Source organism: Littorina saxatilis, linkage group LG1 (assembly GCF_037325665.1).
Source record: "Littorina saxatilis isolate snail1 linkage group LG1, US_GU_Lsax_2.0, whole genome shotgun sequence".
NCBI classification, from domain to species: Eukaryota; Metazoa; Mollusca; class Gastropoda; order Littorinimorpha; family Littorinidae; genus Littorina; species Littorina saxatilis.
In genome coordinates, this window is record NC_090245.1 from 33,556,971 (window position 1) to 33,572,624 (window position 15,654).

The 15,654-nt window shown below is 39.4% G+C and overlaps 3 protein-coding genes across 4 annotated transcripts in view; 2 read left to right on the forward strand and 1 right to left on the reverse strand.

Annotated features, from left to right (window-relative positions):
• The first annotated feature begins 23 nt into the window (after positions 1-23).
• LOC138967582 (GPI mannosyltransferase 1-like) lies at positions 24-7,026 on the forward strand. The gene is made up of 6 exons (XM_070340175.1): positions 24-141; positions 1,731-1,910; positions 3,528-4,093; positions 4,399-4,657; positions 5,595-5,696; positions 6,234-7,026. The coding sequence occupies exons 2-6, from the start codon at positions 1,740-1,742 to the stop codon at positions 6,402-6,404; spliced, it is 1,269 nt and encodes a 422-aa protein (XP_070196276.1). The 5' UTR covers positions 24-141; positions 1,731-1,739; the 3' UTR covers positions 6,405-7,026.
• Positions 6,853-12,069, reverse strand: LOC138967586 (UPF0598 protein CG30010-like). The gene is made up of 3 exons (XM_070340188.1): positions 11,884-12,069; positions 8,739-8,787; positions 6,853-8,005 (listed from the first exon to the last, which is right to left on the reverse strand). Exons 1-3 carry the CDS (start codon positions 12,040-12,042, stop codon positions 7,560-7,562), a joined length of 654 nt encoding a protein of 217 aa, XP_070196289.1. The 5' UTR covers positions 12,043-12,069; the 3' UTR covers positions 6,853-7,559.
• Positions 12,070-12,195: 126 nt separating this feature from the next.
• Positions 12,196-15,654, forward strand: part of LOC138967572 (katanin p80 WD40 repeat-containing subunit B1-like) — a 30,747-nt gene continuing 27,288 nt past the window's right edge. For both annotated transcript variants that reach the window (XM_070340153.1, XM_070340161.1), the window contains exons 1-5: positions 12,196-12,370; positions 13,966-14,096; positions 14,707-14,824; positions 15,137-15,237; positions 15,604-15,645. In XM_070340153.1, the coding sequence (XP_070196254.1) occupies positions 12,340-12,370; positions 13,966-14,096; positions 14,707-14,824; positions 15,137-15,237; positions 15,604-15,645 (423 nt within the window). In that variant the 5' untranslated portion in view covers positions 12,196-12,339. The remainder of the gene's footprint in view (positions 12,371-13,965; positions 14,097-14,706; positions 14,825-15,136; positions 15,238-15,603; positions 15,646-15,654) is intronic.

Here is a 15,654-nt window from a genome sequence, read left to right on the forward strand (position 1 = left end):
TTTTCTTATGGGTTAGAGATTATTGAAAACATCCGGTCAATGGCGAACTTTCTCTTGAAGGAAACGGTGTGCTCAGCAGTTTATTATAATAACATCGTAATAGGTACAAAGGGGAAATCTCTGTGAACACAAAGGCATGAGGTAACCCGAATGATTTAACGTTTGCACAACTGACAGGTGCATACTGCCATCATTTGCTTTTTGTGTGTGAGGCTCCTTGAGCAGACGACACAAAGTGTGGAAAGTTTACGCTAAATTACATTTACAGTACTTAACATTTATTCCGGTTAGGTATCTGAAGTACAGTAAAGTTTACAAATATTAAAGTTACTGGACCTGTCAACTCCAGGTGCACGGAGACCCTATGGCTTTCATACATGCCTCAGACAGCTATCCGTTTGAAAAATACCAAGTTTCATTGACTTTAATGCAAGGAGTCAAAAACTGCACATTTTTACAAATTAATTTTGGACTGCCACCGGGCAGGTCTTAGTCGCCCTCGGCCAGACTGACATCAAGTCCCACACGTGATCTTATTATGACAAAAGCCTACATAGAAGTCTACTAGTCTTGGCGAGAGGGAGAATTATTTCTGTTTTGAGCACTTAAATTTACGTCAAGACATTGTGTGTGATGACGTAAGAAAAGTGTAACAGATGTTATGTGGGTCCATTTCGGCATACCGGACACAGCCTTTAGCCTCAGACGTGTTCACGGGAAATGTTAGTTACTATTTGGTGGGAGATGCTAACAGACAAACCGCATGAATTAAGTTTCGTTTGGCTGGCAACACTAGCTAGACAACTGTGAGATAGTTGTGGGAAGCTCCTGGCTGTTTATATCGTAATCTGCGACAAAACGACATATCTTTGCTCTCCATGCTGTGACTTAGGCACTACATCTTTAACAGTAAAACCTTTAAAAATCGGCATGACAAAGAATTTTTTATTGAATCAATGTACATTAGATTGTTGATTGAATAAGAGAAAAACGATATTGATCGAGCTTGTTAAAGTTATTTGACTGACCTAAAACAAATTTGCAAAATTAGATGGGATGCATACAAATCTGTGAGTCTTATGGAATTATCTTCCAGTCCCTATTTCTGTACTTGTGTGGATAATTTTTCAATCTAAATATGCACCTTCTTGTCTTGAAAAATAAATATAAGTATGTGTTATATACATGGAGAAACACTTACTTATTTTGCATAGAAAGCTACCACATCGATCGACTCCATAATGACTAAGGTTTTAGAATGTCCTTTCAAAGAAGACCAGATTAAATAGGGGGAAAGGGTTTTAAGTCTTAATAAATCTTAATAAATCATACCGAAAGTGTTGTCCTAGACAGAGAGAACAATTGATCAGTTAATTGGACCTGAATTCAAAATAATACATATATTTGTCAAATATTCGGGCCACAAAAAAAGACATTCGACTGGCCTGGGGTCAGACTCAGAACAATGCATCAAATCAGAAAAGTATGCATAAATCACTGAAGACTGCATGATGCCTGAGAACAAAACTGTACTGATATAATCACCTGTAGGAGTATATTGTTCATATATAATATACAAACAGGCATACAGTATGTGAGTGCTTGAAGCAGCGATGCTTGCTTCATTTATTTTATCTGTTGCTCTTTTTTGGGGCTTATCAGTGTTGCTTCTTTTGTTTTGCACATTTGTCTGACTTTGTTGCAATTATTCCTCTCTCTGACTTTTGCAGAACTGTTAAATGACCAGAATCAGTTGGGACACTACTGACATGAAGAAGTGGTATGGAGCAGCTGCAGGACTGCGCCTGGCCCTTGTGTTGTATGGCGAATGGCAGGACAGAACCATGGCTGTCAAGTTTACTGATGTGGATTATTATGTCTTCTCAGATGCTGCCAACTTTGTCACCAAGGTTGTTGTTCATTTATTGTTTTATGCTTTGTTACCAACTCTTTAGAGTTTGCAGGTTCATTATTATGATTATTATTACTAGTATTATTATTATTATAATATATTATTATTATCATCATTGTTATTATTATTCTGTGTTACTGTTATTACTTCTAATAAGCAGCTTGATCCTAAATTGATGTTAGAGAGTTCCTGGCTGTTAATAACAATCAAGGTATTACATCCAAGGCATCAGTGTAAACCTGTCCAGAGACCTGGCTGAAATCCCGTTATCTTCACTTGCTTGCTGAATCTGTGTCACAGATACTAGAGGGAGGCATTGTGTGTGCATGTTTGAGGTTTTCTTGCTCTGTTGTAAATTAACTTTAAGTGTGCAAATCTTAAATGAAATGAGGTAGTGCGCGGTTCAGAGATCTGATAATCAAAGGGAAGTAAGCGCTCTGAATGCATGTTGCGACCCATCTCGTCATCGGCGCTTTTTCGGAAATGACCTGCGCTTTGTTGGAATTCCAACAATGGCCGCAATTGTAGGAATTCCAACTTTGCGCTATGCGATTCTAGAAATGTACCGCGCGCATAGTGAGAATTCTGCTCTTTCTTAGAATGCGATGTAAAATGATACAAGTCATGATGGCCTATGATGATCCTTGTGTTTTAAAGTGATCAATGCTTAGTCTTGAAAAAGCAGATGCATTGTATAACGCACCAAACCAACCGAATTACAAAAAGCAAAAACACTTTTGATAACTTCGGCGGGGTGTAACAACACAGTTCAACGACCCATCCCACTCGACCAAAACGCACCAATTTTACGTAATTTTTGACGTTTTAGATCTTACATTTTACAACAACATAAACACAACAAGAGTGTTCCGATATTACTTTTCACTGGTAACTATTGATTGTAATACATTTTTTTACTCAGTCTTAACTGATTATAAATATTAAACTCACACAGTCTCTCTGGGCTGCAGAGACAGCATTACGTCCCTTTACTGAGTAGGCTCTTGTCATTGCATGGTAATCTAGGCTCTTGAAACGTGATGTGCAAGTCTGTGCGCTATATTGATGTGATTGATTGTTGCAAAATGTTGATTCAAATTAAAGATGATTTTAGCCTGTTGTAACAAACTAACACTCTACTCTGAGAAAAAAAAATCATTGTGTTCAAAACTGATAGATCGAGACAGCAGCAACTAGCTAGCTGCATGCTCTGAGTGTCACTGAGAGAATTGTTACACAGTGTACCCCCCCCCCAAATTCAAGACTTCCCCTGTATAAGACCTTGCTTTTTCATATACCATATTCATGACCTGTGAAAAGGGTATACTTTTTTGTGCCAGTCGAAGGGTTGCCATTTCTAGAACGAGGCAGCTCGTTTCCGGAAATGCGGCGCTTTGTTGGAAATCAAATGAGGTTTCGGGAAATCCCGATTATTCCAACTCTGCCCCGGATTCTTACTTTGTGCCTGACATGCATACGACATACATGTACATGTGTAATGGAGTAAGCGAGAGTTATCCGGAACAAATTTCCTGGCACCTGAGTGCAGTTTGAAAAAAACAAAACTACATTGAATTTTATAACTATAAGTGATAAAAGTTTTGATATGTTTCAGGGGCAGTCTCCGTACAGCAGGGCAACATTCCGCTACACCCCCCTACTGGCATGGGCTCTCACTCCTAACATCTTCCTGCACCCATTCTTTGGCAAACTTCTCTTCATCCTCTTCGACATCCTTACCGGTCATCTCATCTTCTCGATCTTGCGTCACAACGGTGTCCCAGAAACTACAGCAAGAATCTCATCGTTATTGTGGCTGCTGAATCCTCTGCCAGCCATTGTGTCTAGTCGTGGGAACGCAGAATCTGTGATGGCTTACCTTGTTCTTCAGACAATAAGTTTGTTACAGCAGAGACATTTCATGCTGGCAGCATTGTTGTATGCACTTGCTGTGCATGTGAAGATTTACCCAGTGACTTATGCACCTGCTCTATATTTGTTTTTAGAGAGTGATCAGGGCAATTTGAGTCAGAAGTTGTCAAAGGATTTTGTTGTTCAGAGGACTTGGTCTGACGCAGTTACAAACTTTTTGTGGTCTTTGAGACCCACGTGGAATCGAGTCAAATTTGCTGTTGTTGCTGGGATTGCGCTAGCTCTGCTGACAGTTGCGTTTTATGCTAGGTGAGCTCTTGTCTGTTTTCACATTCCGTTTTGATGTTTGTGCAGCTAAGGTGCAAAACACTGGGATGGTGTTGCTTGTAGACGAGATGATTGTTGGTCTCCTTTACTGTAAGAAGTTTATAGGGAACACTAGTTTGCAATACTTTATCCATGTGTACAGTACTACAAAAAGACAAAAGAATGTGGTCTGGAGGGTTCTCTTTTTGTAGTGTAAATGACTGTATGACTGTATCAACTGCATTTAATGAAAGGGAAAAATATAACTCTATTGTAAATCTAACAAATGATGATACACTCTGTTGCAGGTATGGCTGGGTGTTCCTGTATGAGACATACCTGTACCACGTCGTGCGTACAGACATCCGACACAACTTCTCCCCCTATTTCTACATGCTGTATTTGACAGCAGGCGATGAAACATCATTCGTCATCAAGTTTCTGACCTTCTTCCCACAAGTGCTACTTCTGGTTGCCATAGCAATGCGTTTTCATGAAGATCTTCCTCTAAGTTGCTTCCTGTGCACCTTCACTTTCGTCATGCTCAACAAAGTGTGCACGTCCCAGGTATGCAGATTTTGTTCACTTTGGTTTTACTGATGGTACAGTATGGGGGTGGGGGGAAAATGCAGGACAATTTGGTGTTGCTAGACTCGCTGTAACAGGGTTCGACACTAGCGGGGGCGGGGGGCGGAACGCCCCAGAGTTTTGTGTTCCGCCCCAAACATTGCCGAAGCTTGGGGCCCACTCCGCCCCAGGATAAATTCCAACAATGACAAACCGAAAATTCTAATGCCAGCAGAGCCAATCACTAAAAATCGCCAGTCAAAGTCGTCACTGAAATTTGCGTTACGATCAATGCCGCAGTCAAGAAAAAAACACATTCAAATCGTCGAAGGACAATGTCGTAAGGGAAATAACTCCCAGATTGCGCTCTTTAGCGTGAGAGATAAGTATCGCCTTCAAATGCCAAACGCAAAATGTGGCGACACATCCCTGGTGTAAAAAGACATGGAAATGAAGATGAAGAACAGGGTGGAGAGAAACGAAAAAAGGAGACCGATGCAGCCAAAAGCGTGAAGCGCTGTCGTAATTTCAATGTCAAATGGTTGAAAGAATTTCCCTGGCTTCAGTACGATGAAGAAAAACAGACAATGCATTGCCGCACGTGAATACTGAGAGTGGGCCCCAGATTTTTTTTTTTCCGACCCAGCAATTTCCATCTCTGGGGCCAGTGTGGCCCCAGGCCAAATAAGTTAGTGTCGACCCCTGTGTAATGTTCCACTTCCAGGTCTCATGCGAAAAGGTAATACATGTATGTAGTTTGAATTCTTTTCTTTCCTGCATACTTTGTTCAGACTGAACAGCCAGATCATTTGACAATATTTCATGCTTTAAATTGTGCATGCCATTGCCAGAGCTAGAAGTACTCCTGGCAGTTCACATTTTGTTCCTATGTTAGAACTATGTATCCTGTATCACACTGGATATTTTATGTGTGCAGTATTTCTTGTGGTATCTTTGTCTTCTCCCTTTACTGGTGCCGCGGTTACACATGTCATGGCTCAAGATCAGCATTACATCTTCACTCTGGTTTATTGCACAGGTCAGTGTTGCTTATGCACATAATGAACTTGAGGCTACTAAGCTGTTAACAATCTGCATTTTAATTATTCAATCTGTAAAGTCGTCATTTAATGTGTAAGTGTTCCACTTTTCTTGCGTTAGTGATTTCACATTGGTGATGTAAAATTATATAACAAACAAGTCGCGTGAAGCAAAATGAATACATTTAGTCAATATGTCGAACCCACATAATGAAACTGAGGGCACTGCATTTCACAAAACAATAGCTTTGCGACAATACCCCGCGGCCGAGAAAGGGCTGACACATTCATGTGAAAAGCGTACCTGCCCGCTAATAGCTTGAAGTAATTACAAGCCTGTATAGCACAGTAGCTGAATACAATGTTTCACAATAAAGCACTCTTCTCTTCCTCTGTATACATCAAGTGGTATTGTAGCTGTTGTTTTCGGTACAAAGTCATGCTTTTCTTCACAAACTAATTTCATAATTAAAACGCCTAATAACATTATTGATGCACAACAATTTCATGATTTCATGTATCTTTAATTGTTTCAGGGTTTATGGTTGCTTCCTGCATACTACCTTGAGTTTGAGGGGAAGAATACATTTTTCTACATCTGGCTGGCAGGGCTCTTCTTTTTTGCAGTCAACGTGTTTGTTGTGTTTACTGTTATAACTCACTACAAGTATGATCGAGGGCATGTATTGTTGTTGAAGAAAGAGTGAGCACATGCATATGATCACATCTGCTGAAAATATTAGACGTTCTTTTAACTTTATTTGTGGCGGGAATGTAGCTCAGTCGGTAGCGCGCTGGATTTGTATCCAGTTGGCCGCTGTCAGCGTGAGTTCGTCCCCACGTTCGGCGAGAGATTTATTTCTCAGAGTCAACTTTGTGTGCAGACTCTCCTCGGTGTCCGAACATCCCCGTGTGTACACGCAAGCACAAGACCAAGTGCGCACGAAAAAGATCCTGTAATCCATGTCAGAGTTCGGTGGGTTATAGAAACACGAAAATACCCAGCATGCTCCCCCGAAAGCGGCGTATGGCTGCCTAAATGGCGGGGTAAAAACAGTCATACACGTAAAAGCCGTGGGAGTTTCAGCCCATGAACGAACAAACAAACGAACAAACTTTATTTGTTATTTATTACAAGATGAAGAGAGAAAAGTGAGAGTGTAGTACATACATGAACCACAAGTTTATTGACACTACATCATTTTTTAAAGTTTCAATGTCTTGTTTAAGTATGCAACCTTTAAAATATGGAGATACGATATTGTTTTGTTCTGCCACAAGTCATATGCCTTGAAGATATCATGGAAGTAAACATTCTACTTTCCAGTGTACGATGCTTATGCCTCTGTGTTTGTGTGTGTGCTTGCACATGTGTGTGTGTGTGTGTGTGCTTGTATGTGTGTGTGTGCGTGAATGTGTGTGCGTGAATGTATGTGCGTGGATTTGTGTGTGCAACTGCTAGCAAGAGAGGAACTGATTGATTGGTTATTCTAATTGTTCCCCCTGAAAGTGATTTTTAAAAATTCCTTTTATACATATGAGTGTGTGTGTGTGTGTGTGTAACTCAAGCACAAAGTCTCACATCAATACACTTCCAATAACAGACTCGCTTGGCAATTTTCTGTGATTTATACTTGAAGACTCATACAAAAAGTTTCAATGAAGAAACTATAGAATATTTGACTGGTCATTTCAACACCAGCAAACATGAATAATACTGATGTTTTTTGTTTTTTTTACATTGCTTCTGAATTCCATCCTAAAGTAAAGTCTTGTTTTCCTGGACAGAAAAGTCACTTATACTTGCCAAAACTTTGTTACATTCACTTATCAAACATTTCTTCTCAGACAGACTTGATGTTCTAAACAGGATTCTTCTCGATGATATCAAACAGCTCATTGGTCAGTTCATAAAGCACCCCATTCCATGTAAAACTGGTTGGAGGGGACATCTCTCCATCTTTGAACTCAAAATGTTTACTCAGTTCTATAGCCAGCACTGAACGCACTAGTCCAACTCCGCCCATCTTTTGCGGTGCTGGATGATAAACGCGTCCCGACTCTGGGTACATGCACACGTTCTCGGGTTCGAAGGGAACTGTCAGTCTGTCACCAGCCCAATTGTATGAGAGAAGATCGCCATCTTCTGTCGTCTCCCCTGGCAGTATGTGTGTAAAAACAATGGGCCTGTCATCGCATCGGATGAAGTTGCGCTCAGGCCCACAAAGAGACAGGTAAGGGAAGTCCTGGTAGCGATCTGTGTTGTTCTTCTTCAGTCGCTTGAAGAAAAAGACCAGGAAATCTTTCTCTGCAACAAACAGTGAAAGACAGGCACTTGAGTTTAATCAATCTTTATGAAAAATGTAATATACAGTACTCAGACTTGTAAACACAAGTGGTGGCACCCCAAGCAAGCGTTCGAGGTTAAATGATTCTTCTTCCATTGTATTTTCTACAACAAGTACAGTAATCTGCATTGAGAAAGAAAATCAAGAGCGTGTGTTCATGCTTTGTGTGCTAGTGTGTGTGCATGCACATGTAAGTGTATGGGGTTTGCTTATAATTTGAAAAAAGAATAGTCATTACAGCTTCAATAAAAACAGGCCAACAAAAAAGCACTGAACGATTATTTTCTGTCAAATTCTTTGGATGTGAAAACTGCACACCACACATGTATACCCATTGCATCACAAAAAAACTGAATTTATAGTATGCGTCAAAGTATGTGTCTAAAGTTAAAGTAACATTCATTGTGGCACAAAGCATGTGTGTGCAAACTATAAGTTTTAATGGTATAGTAAAATTAATTGTGGCACAAAGCATTAACAACACCTTGTTGACAAAGTGATCCTGAATCGTGCGAAATTCTGAAGGGGGTATTGGAAAGTTTCATATCTCCTGACCATAACTGTTATATTTCCCTCCCAAAGTAAACCAAAATGTGTACATGTTTTTAACTAGTTTAAGCTGTTCTGGCATCATGAAAAATTAAACCTGATTTCAATGTGATTTTGAACACTGCTCCATTCTATTACCCATACCTTTGAAACAGGATGTGAAGTTTTTCATCTTTGCATCATCCAAGAAGAGCTGTGTAAATAGAACATAAATATAATTTTTTTCAGATACCAAAATTTATGAACACCCCAGAATTGTCAAAAAATACAAAAGGGATATTGAGAACCTCCAGAAATGGTCCGAAATATGGAACTTGTATTTCAATGTTTCTAAATGCAAAGTTTTTCTTTTACATATCGGAAAAAATAACCTGAAAAATGACTTTGTGATGCAAGTGGAAGACGATGTGCGAAAAATTTTGAAATGTGATGAAGAAAAAGATCTTGGTGTTACTTTTGATAAAACTCTGAGTTTTGATAGACATGTCCAGAATGCCGTCAATAAAGCAAATAAAATGCTTGGCATTATTAAAAGAACTTTGATCCTGGTTAAAGAGACGTTTTAAAAATGATATAAAACCCTGGTAAGACCACACTTAGAGTATGCCAATGGTGTATGGCATCCATTTTTAAAGAGACAGTCCGCAGCTCTGGAAAAGGTCCAAAAGAGAGCCACAAGGTTGATTAAAGAGTTAAAGAATATGTCATATGTGAACAGATTCAAAGCGATAAGTCTTCCAACTCTCAAGTCAAGAGGAGATTTGATACAGATCGACATAAAATATTTCAGGGTATCGATAATAATTAATATTGATGTCAAAGCATTTTTTCAAAAAGTGTACCTCCGACTCAACGAGGAATAGCATTGATAAGATCTTTATTGAGTTTAATAACATAAACATTAGAAAACAATGGTCTTTCAAATAGAGGGTTGCACCTTTATGGAACTCACTTACAGATGTTGTGAAATGTGCACCGAATACTAACACTTTCAAGAATTTGCTCGACATCGGAACAATTATTATTGAGTCATTTTATAAGTCAAATGAATGATGATAAAAACGATTGTGAGCCATATGTTATACATGACAGACCTGAACAAATTCCACAATGAGATGGGACTCATGCAACAATAATGGTCATTCATGACCGTAGTTGCAAAACCGAAGAAGACTCTTACAAAGCCACAAAAGCTAACGGGAAAAAATTCCTCGTCCCTGCTACTACTACATCATTTGCACTGTAAAAAAATGACATGCTTTGAAAAGTCCGCAGATTCAGTATTTAAAAAAATAAAACATGAATGTAAACACACACACACACACACACACACACACACACACACACACACACACACACACACACACACACACTCATTAAAGAGATTTATAAATATAGACATGAATATAATACATCCATAAAGTGACTGTGGGAGGTTGTAATTTAACTTGTTGTCGTCAATGATCCTTTTATCAATGATCCTACTTAATAAAAAAAAATAAAAATAGCACAGACAACTCTCAAGACACATAAATGAACGGGTCGGGTCACTTTGTACCCCGGACTACCCCGGACTACCCCGGACTACAAGAAATGTTTGGACATCATTTTTTTCTTTTTTTCTTCTTTTTTTTTTAATGTTTTTTTTTTTTATTCAATTAATAATTGGGCAATTAACTATCTATTCTTGAAAAACATAGGTAAGGTAAAATAATTACAGAATTTAATAAAATAATGGTCACTTCGGTGGCCTACTGCAGCAACACTATGCATTGACTCTGTTGTTTTTTGCTTGTATGTTAATTGTGTGAACGGGTCCGGTGTGAACTGTGTCTCAGCTTGGTGAAAAAAGCAGTGCGTTCAGTTTCATTCTGTGAGTTCGACAGCTTGATAAAAAACGCTCGCGCTGGACCCGAGTACTCTTCACACACACACACTCTCTCTCCCTCTCCCTCTCTTTCTTACACACACACACACAGACACACACACGCACACACACACGAGTACAGACTCATGCACACGCACGCACACACACACACACACACAAACAGTAACACTAACACATGTGCACAAAATGAACACACACACACACACACACACCGCGCGAGAGAAAAAAACTACAGGGATGATGCATTAATTGACGTCAAAGACTTTCGACCGTGACGTAATCTTTTTATGACGCTTTATTTATGCGCCCCGTAGTTTCCCAGCAATAAGCTGTTAAGTCCAGACAGACAGACAGACACACACACAATTAAAGTCTGCTGAGCCCTAGTACTAGCGTACTCGGGGATAAACACAGATCAATAGATATTAGATTGTGGCATCACATGATCTGTCTTTGTTGTCCAAACATTTCTTGTAGTCCGGGGTAGTCCGGGGCAGTCCGGGGCACAAAGTCTGGGTTTTGTAAATCAATAGATTGTGGCATCACATGATCTGTTGTGTTTTATTAATTGAATTAAAAAAAAATTAAAAAAATGATCTGTCTTTGTTGTCCAAACATTTCTTGTAGTCCGGGGTAGTTCGGGGTACTCCGGGGTAGTCCGGGGCACAAAGTCTGGGTTTTGTAAATCAATAGATTGTGGCATCACATGATCTGTTGTGTTTTATTAACTGAATAAAAAAAAAATTTAAAAAAAAAGCAAAAAAAAAAAACATAAACAAAAATGATGTCCAAACATTTCTTGTAGTCCGGGGTACTCCGGGGTAGTCCGGGGTAGTCCGGGGTACATTTTTTTACAAAAATAAAAAAAATTAAAAAAATGATCTGTCTTTGTTGTCCAAACATTTCTTGTAGTCCGGGGTAGTCCGGGGTACTCCGGGGTAGTCTGGGGTAGTCCGGGGCAGCCCGGGGCACAAAGTCTGGGTTTTGTAAATCAATAGATTGTGGCATCACATGATCTGTTGTGTTTTATTAATTGAATAACAATTTTTTTTTTTTAAAAAGCAACAAAAAAACCCATAAAAAAATGATGTCCAAACATTTCTTGTAGTCCGGGGTACTCCGGGGTAGTCCGGGGTACAAAGTGACCCGACCGGAATGAACGAACATCCCATCCCAGTCCTGGCAGTAGGCAACCTCCCGTCTCCTCTTTTCCATAGAAGTGGCAGGAGCTATAACCAGGTTTGGTGGTAACACTGACCCCATCATGCTAAGAGATGTGCTAACAATGTCGGACAAAGGTAGATGTGTGTGTGTCTGTCAGTGTGTGTGTGTGTGCTCTGGTTTTTGTAGCCATCCCAACTAAAAACGCAAGTAAAGATATTACGAAACATGAAGAGACACCTGGCCTTGATGATCTATAAAGTAGAAATATTCCCGTATCTTCGGCTCCGGTGACTGGCCTTGCACGTAATGAACTCGACGTTTCAATATTTGGCTGTTCAAACATCCTTGTCCGACTAGAGCTAACTTGCAAAACTTGTGCAGCAGTCGACAAACCATGGTTGTTTGTATACAAAGGAAGTGTTTATCTGCGCATGATACATTTTGCACTTCCTTAGAAAGAAGAAGCTTCTTTGTCATTGGCCAGATTTTCTGAAAGGAACCAATGGTAGATTTTGTTAGTCAGCATGGTTACTCCATACTTCCCAGTGCCTTGAGTCATGGAATGGCGAGGAGCTAAACGAGATTGAGTGCTTTTTTTGAAAGTTTCGTGACTGATATCCGTCCATAACTATAAATGATCGCCGTGATGTGTAGATAGTAGTATTGTGTTACCTTTTCATAAGCTTTAACAACATGGCGAACCCGAAACGATCATGGAAACTTCGTAAGTATCACGCCAACTGATGCGATAAACTCGCACACACGGCTCAGTCATTCGGTTTTTGGTTAGAGTTACTACAGTTAGACATGCTAAATAGTATTTTTAGCGCTTAGCTATTTATGACTCTGCGACATTAGTATTAATAATGATTATAATAACTATTGTATTTCTCTGGCATCTATGAACTGTACTGACGTTCGGAATCTGAAAGAAAGAAGTGTCATTTTACTTGTAATTGTATAATTATTTGTGTGCCTTGAACAAGTTGTACTGCCAGTGACAGAGTAGTTTGACTTCCAGCAAAATGTGTAAGTTTGCAAGACATGATTTCTAGTGCAGGGGTGTCAAGGGTTGTACTGGAAGAATCTCCCAAAATGATTAGTTTTATTATTCCCTGGCCTGTCGATGGGCTGCATGCAATAGACCCTATCGGTATTCCAAGCTCTCATAATCTCTCGCAAGCTTCAGAGTACAGCATAGTACAGCGATCTCGTGCGAGCTGCACAAGCGAAGGTTCGAAGTTCTCGCGATGTTCAAAGCATAACAAAGAGCGTGTCTCGCGAGAGCTGCTCAAATACCAAAAAGGTCTATAACCACTCGTCATCTCTAATGCTTTCCTTGGGGTCATGAGCTGGGGGAGCTCTATCTCCATGGGTTCGATCCCCACGTTTGGCAAGGGATTATTTCCTAGAGTCAACTTCAGTGAGCAGACTCGTCGGTGTCCGAACACCCCCATGTGCTCGTCGGTGTCCGAACACCCCCATGTGCACGCATGCGCACGATAAAGATCCCAACCTCACAGCGAAAAGTTCACGGCTTGAAACAAGAACATGCATATATGCAGGAAAGAAGAAAAAATATTGGGTAGCACGGTGCTGTATGGCAACTCACTTTCTCCAGTGAGAAAGCAGCCTGAATTTCCATGGCCATGGGGGTATAATATTAATAATTACTAAATCTTATCCTTATCCTTATGACTATGACTATGAGTTCAAATAATGTATAATTTAAAACCGGGAACTTCTTTAAAATGATTAGACAATCATTGGAGGCTTCAGAAGGTCCTGGCATGACTATTAGGATAATGTTCAGCATAAGTGATAACTATGCTGTTTTTAATTTGGAAAGAGCTGTAGTAAACCCATTTCCAAAAGAACAGATATACAGTGGGTATGCAACCGTACAGAATAATGATTATACAAAAGTGATCCATATTAATGCCACCCCCCCCCCCCCTCAAACCTATTCATCTTCCATGCGAAAATTTCTTATGATATATATTTGGAGCTCTATCAATGGGGTCTTTGAGTTAATCAACGCTGGATAATACTCATGGTAGTAATACATGTAGTGGCCTTACAAGTGTCTGTATTTGATATATATATATAATGCATATATAAAAAAAAAACAGCAATAATTGTTATGATGGACGGTGAGTTTGGACAGTATGAAGTGACGGAAACATGCACATAATAACCTGACTGGAATTGCAAGACACAATTAGACTAGAGTGCTGTTTCGGTTAGCAAATCCTATGTATAGCTTTTGTTGTGACTGAGACTACATACATGTATTAACTATTATAATTTGTTAAACAGAGGAATTCACGGCCCACGGCGCCGATGTGAACTGCCTGGGACTGGGTCACAAGTCTGGGCGGGTCATGGTGACGGGAGGAGAAGACAGAAAAGTCAACCTGTGGTCTGTGGGCAAGGCACATTGTATTATGGTGAGTCATACTGAACATTTTCACAATTTTCCTGCAGATTTATACTCCAAAACAGATGGACTGCTTATGTCCCGAATCAAAAATAGATAACAATAAAAACAGAAAAAACACTGAATTTCTCTTGTTTTATGGAACAAGTGTAACAGTGAGATTTGTTTTAGTATTTTACTTATTCTGCCATCAGAATTAGATGCAGCAGTCCATTGTTTTCCTTGAGTAAAGCATTGGTCAAAGTTGCTCTTTTTTTCTGAAATGTGCATCTGTGTGCTTATTGCTTATGGCATCAGTGAAACCACACATCCGATATCCACAAAGGGCAAACATTGCTTTCAAGGTACAAGTGCTATATTCAAGCGGTCTTGAATCATATTGGCTTTCTGGCTTACAGTGTACAGAATTATAGCTTCAAACTCCTTGTACATTATAATGAATCACCCTTAAACTTTAAAGAGAAATATTTTGAATCCGAAACTCGTTATTCTGAAACTAGTGAAAGTTTCCTTGGCTCAAGCATGCTTTAGTTACTGTATTTATAAGCATTTTGTCGAAAGGATGAGTCTAGTTTTGTATCATATGATAACGATAACATGTTGCTTGTTTGCATTTGCAGAGCTTATCTGGTCATACAACAACAATTGAAGCAGTACGGTTTGGTCATGCAGAAGAACTGGTTGTTGCTGGTTCCCAATCTGGTGCCCTCAAAGTCTGGGATCTTGAACAAGCCAAAAGTGAGTGATCATAAGAATAAAGTTGTTAAGAATGGTTGGTCTTTCAGTTTCACCTCAGGTGCCATCTCGAGAGGCCTGGTCTTTATATTATTAGAATAATCATGAAAGGAATGTATCTGTGGAGAAGAGGGTGAGTGAATGTTTCACTTTCAGTTGTACTAACTTGTAGCAGATGGATTACCAAAACAGAGAATGATCTTGTGTGTTGATGCTATGTGTATGTTTTGTTATCGTCTTTAACTAAAGAATGTCAGTGAATTGAGTTTTATTCCGTACCATTTTCTTAAGGCTGGTTGATTTTGTTTATTATAGTTTTACGCACATTGACGGGTCATAAGGCAGGCATCAAGAGCCTGGATTTCCATCCCTATGGGGAATACACAGCATCAGGCTCCATGGATTGCAATGTCAAGGTCAGACTGTTATTTTGTTGTGTGAGATGAAGACATTATTTTGTTGTGTGAGATGAAGACAGTTACTTGATAATTTGTGTGTTACTACTGTTACTTGGTGTTTGATTATTTGCAGTTGCTTTTTGTTTTTTATGTCACCATTTGAACTTTCACACATGACAGTGAAGGGTAAAATCATGAAGAATGATGGATCTGGCTCAACATAATGTAATACTTAACAAAATGTGGTATGGTTTTGGTGTTCTGTGTCTTCTAAACATTTTTGTATATTTCTTACTGAAATTCAAATGTACAAATTCATATTACTGTATACTGTTTTCTTGTGATAACTCTGTTATGAAGTGAATGCTCATTCATCTGTTTCAGTTATGGGATATACGAAGGAAAGGCTGTATCTACACATACAAGGTAACATTG

Bases quoted from the DNA above. Each gene is read 5' to 3' on its own strand.
- LOC138967582 (XM_070340175.1), top strand. From the start codon at position 1,740: ATGACCAGAATCAGTTGGGACACTACTGACATGAAGAAGTGGTATGGA. The intron at 4,658-5,594 runs GTATGCAGATTT...TTATGTGTGCAG, and splicing joins ACAAAGTGTGCACGTCCCAG to TATTTCTTGTGGTATCTTTG. The intron at 5,697-6,233 runs GTCAGTGTTGCT...TAATTGTTTCAG, and splicing joins CACTCTGGTTTATTGCACAG to GGTTTATGGTTGCTTCCTGC.
- LOC138967586 (XM_070340188.1), bottom strand. From the start codon at position 12,042: ATGGTTTGTCGACTGCTGCACAAGTTTTGCAAGTTAGCTCTAGTCGGA. The intron at 8,788-11,883 runs GTGTCTCTTCAT...CTATTTACACAG, and splicing joins TTATAGATCATCAAGGCCAG to CTCTTCTTGGATGATGCAAA. The intron at 8,006-8,738 runs GTATGGGTAATA...TGTTTGTTGCAG, and splicing joins CTTCACATCCTGTTTCAAAG to AGAAAGATTTCCTGGTCTTT.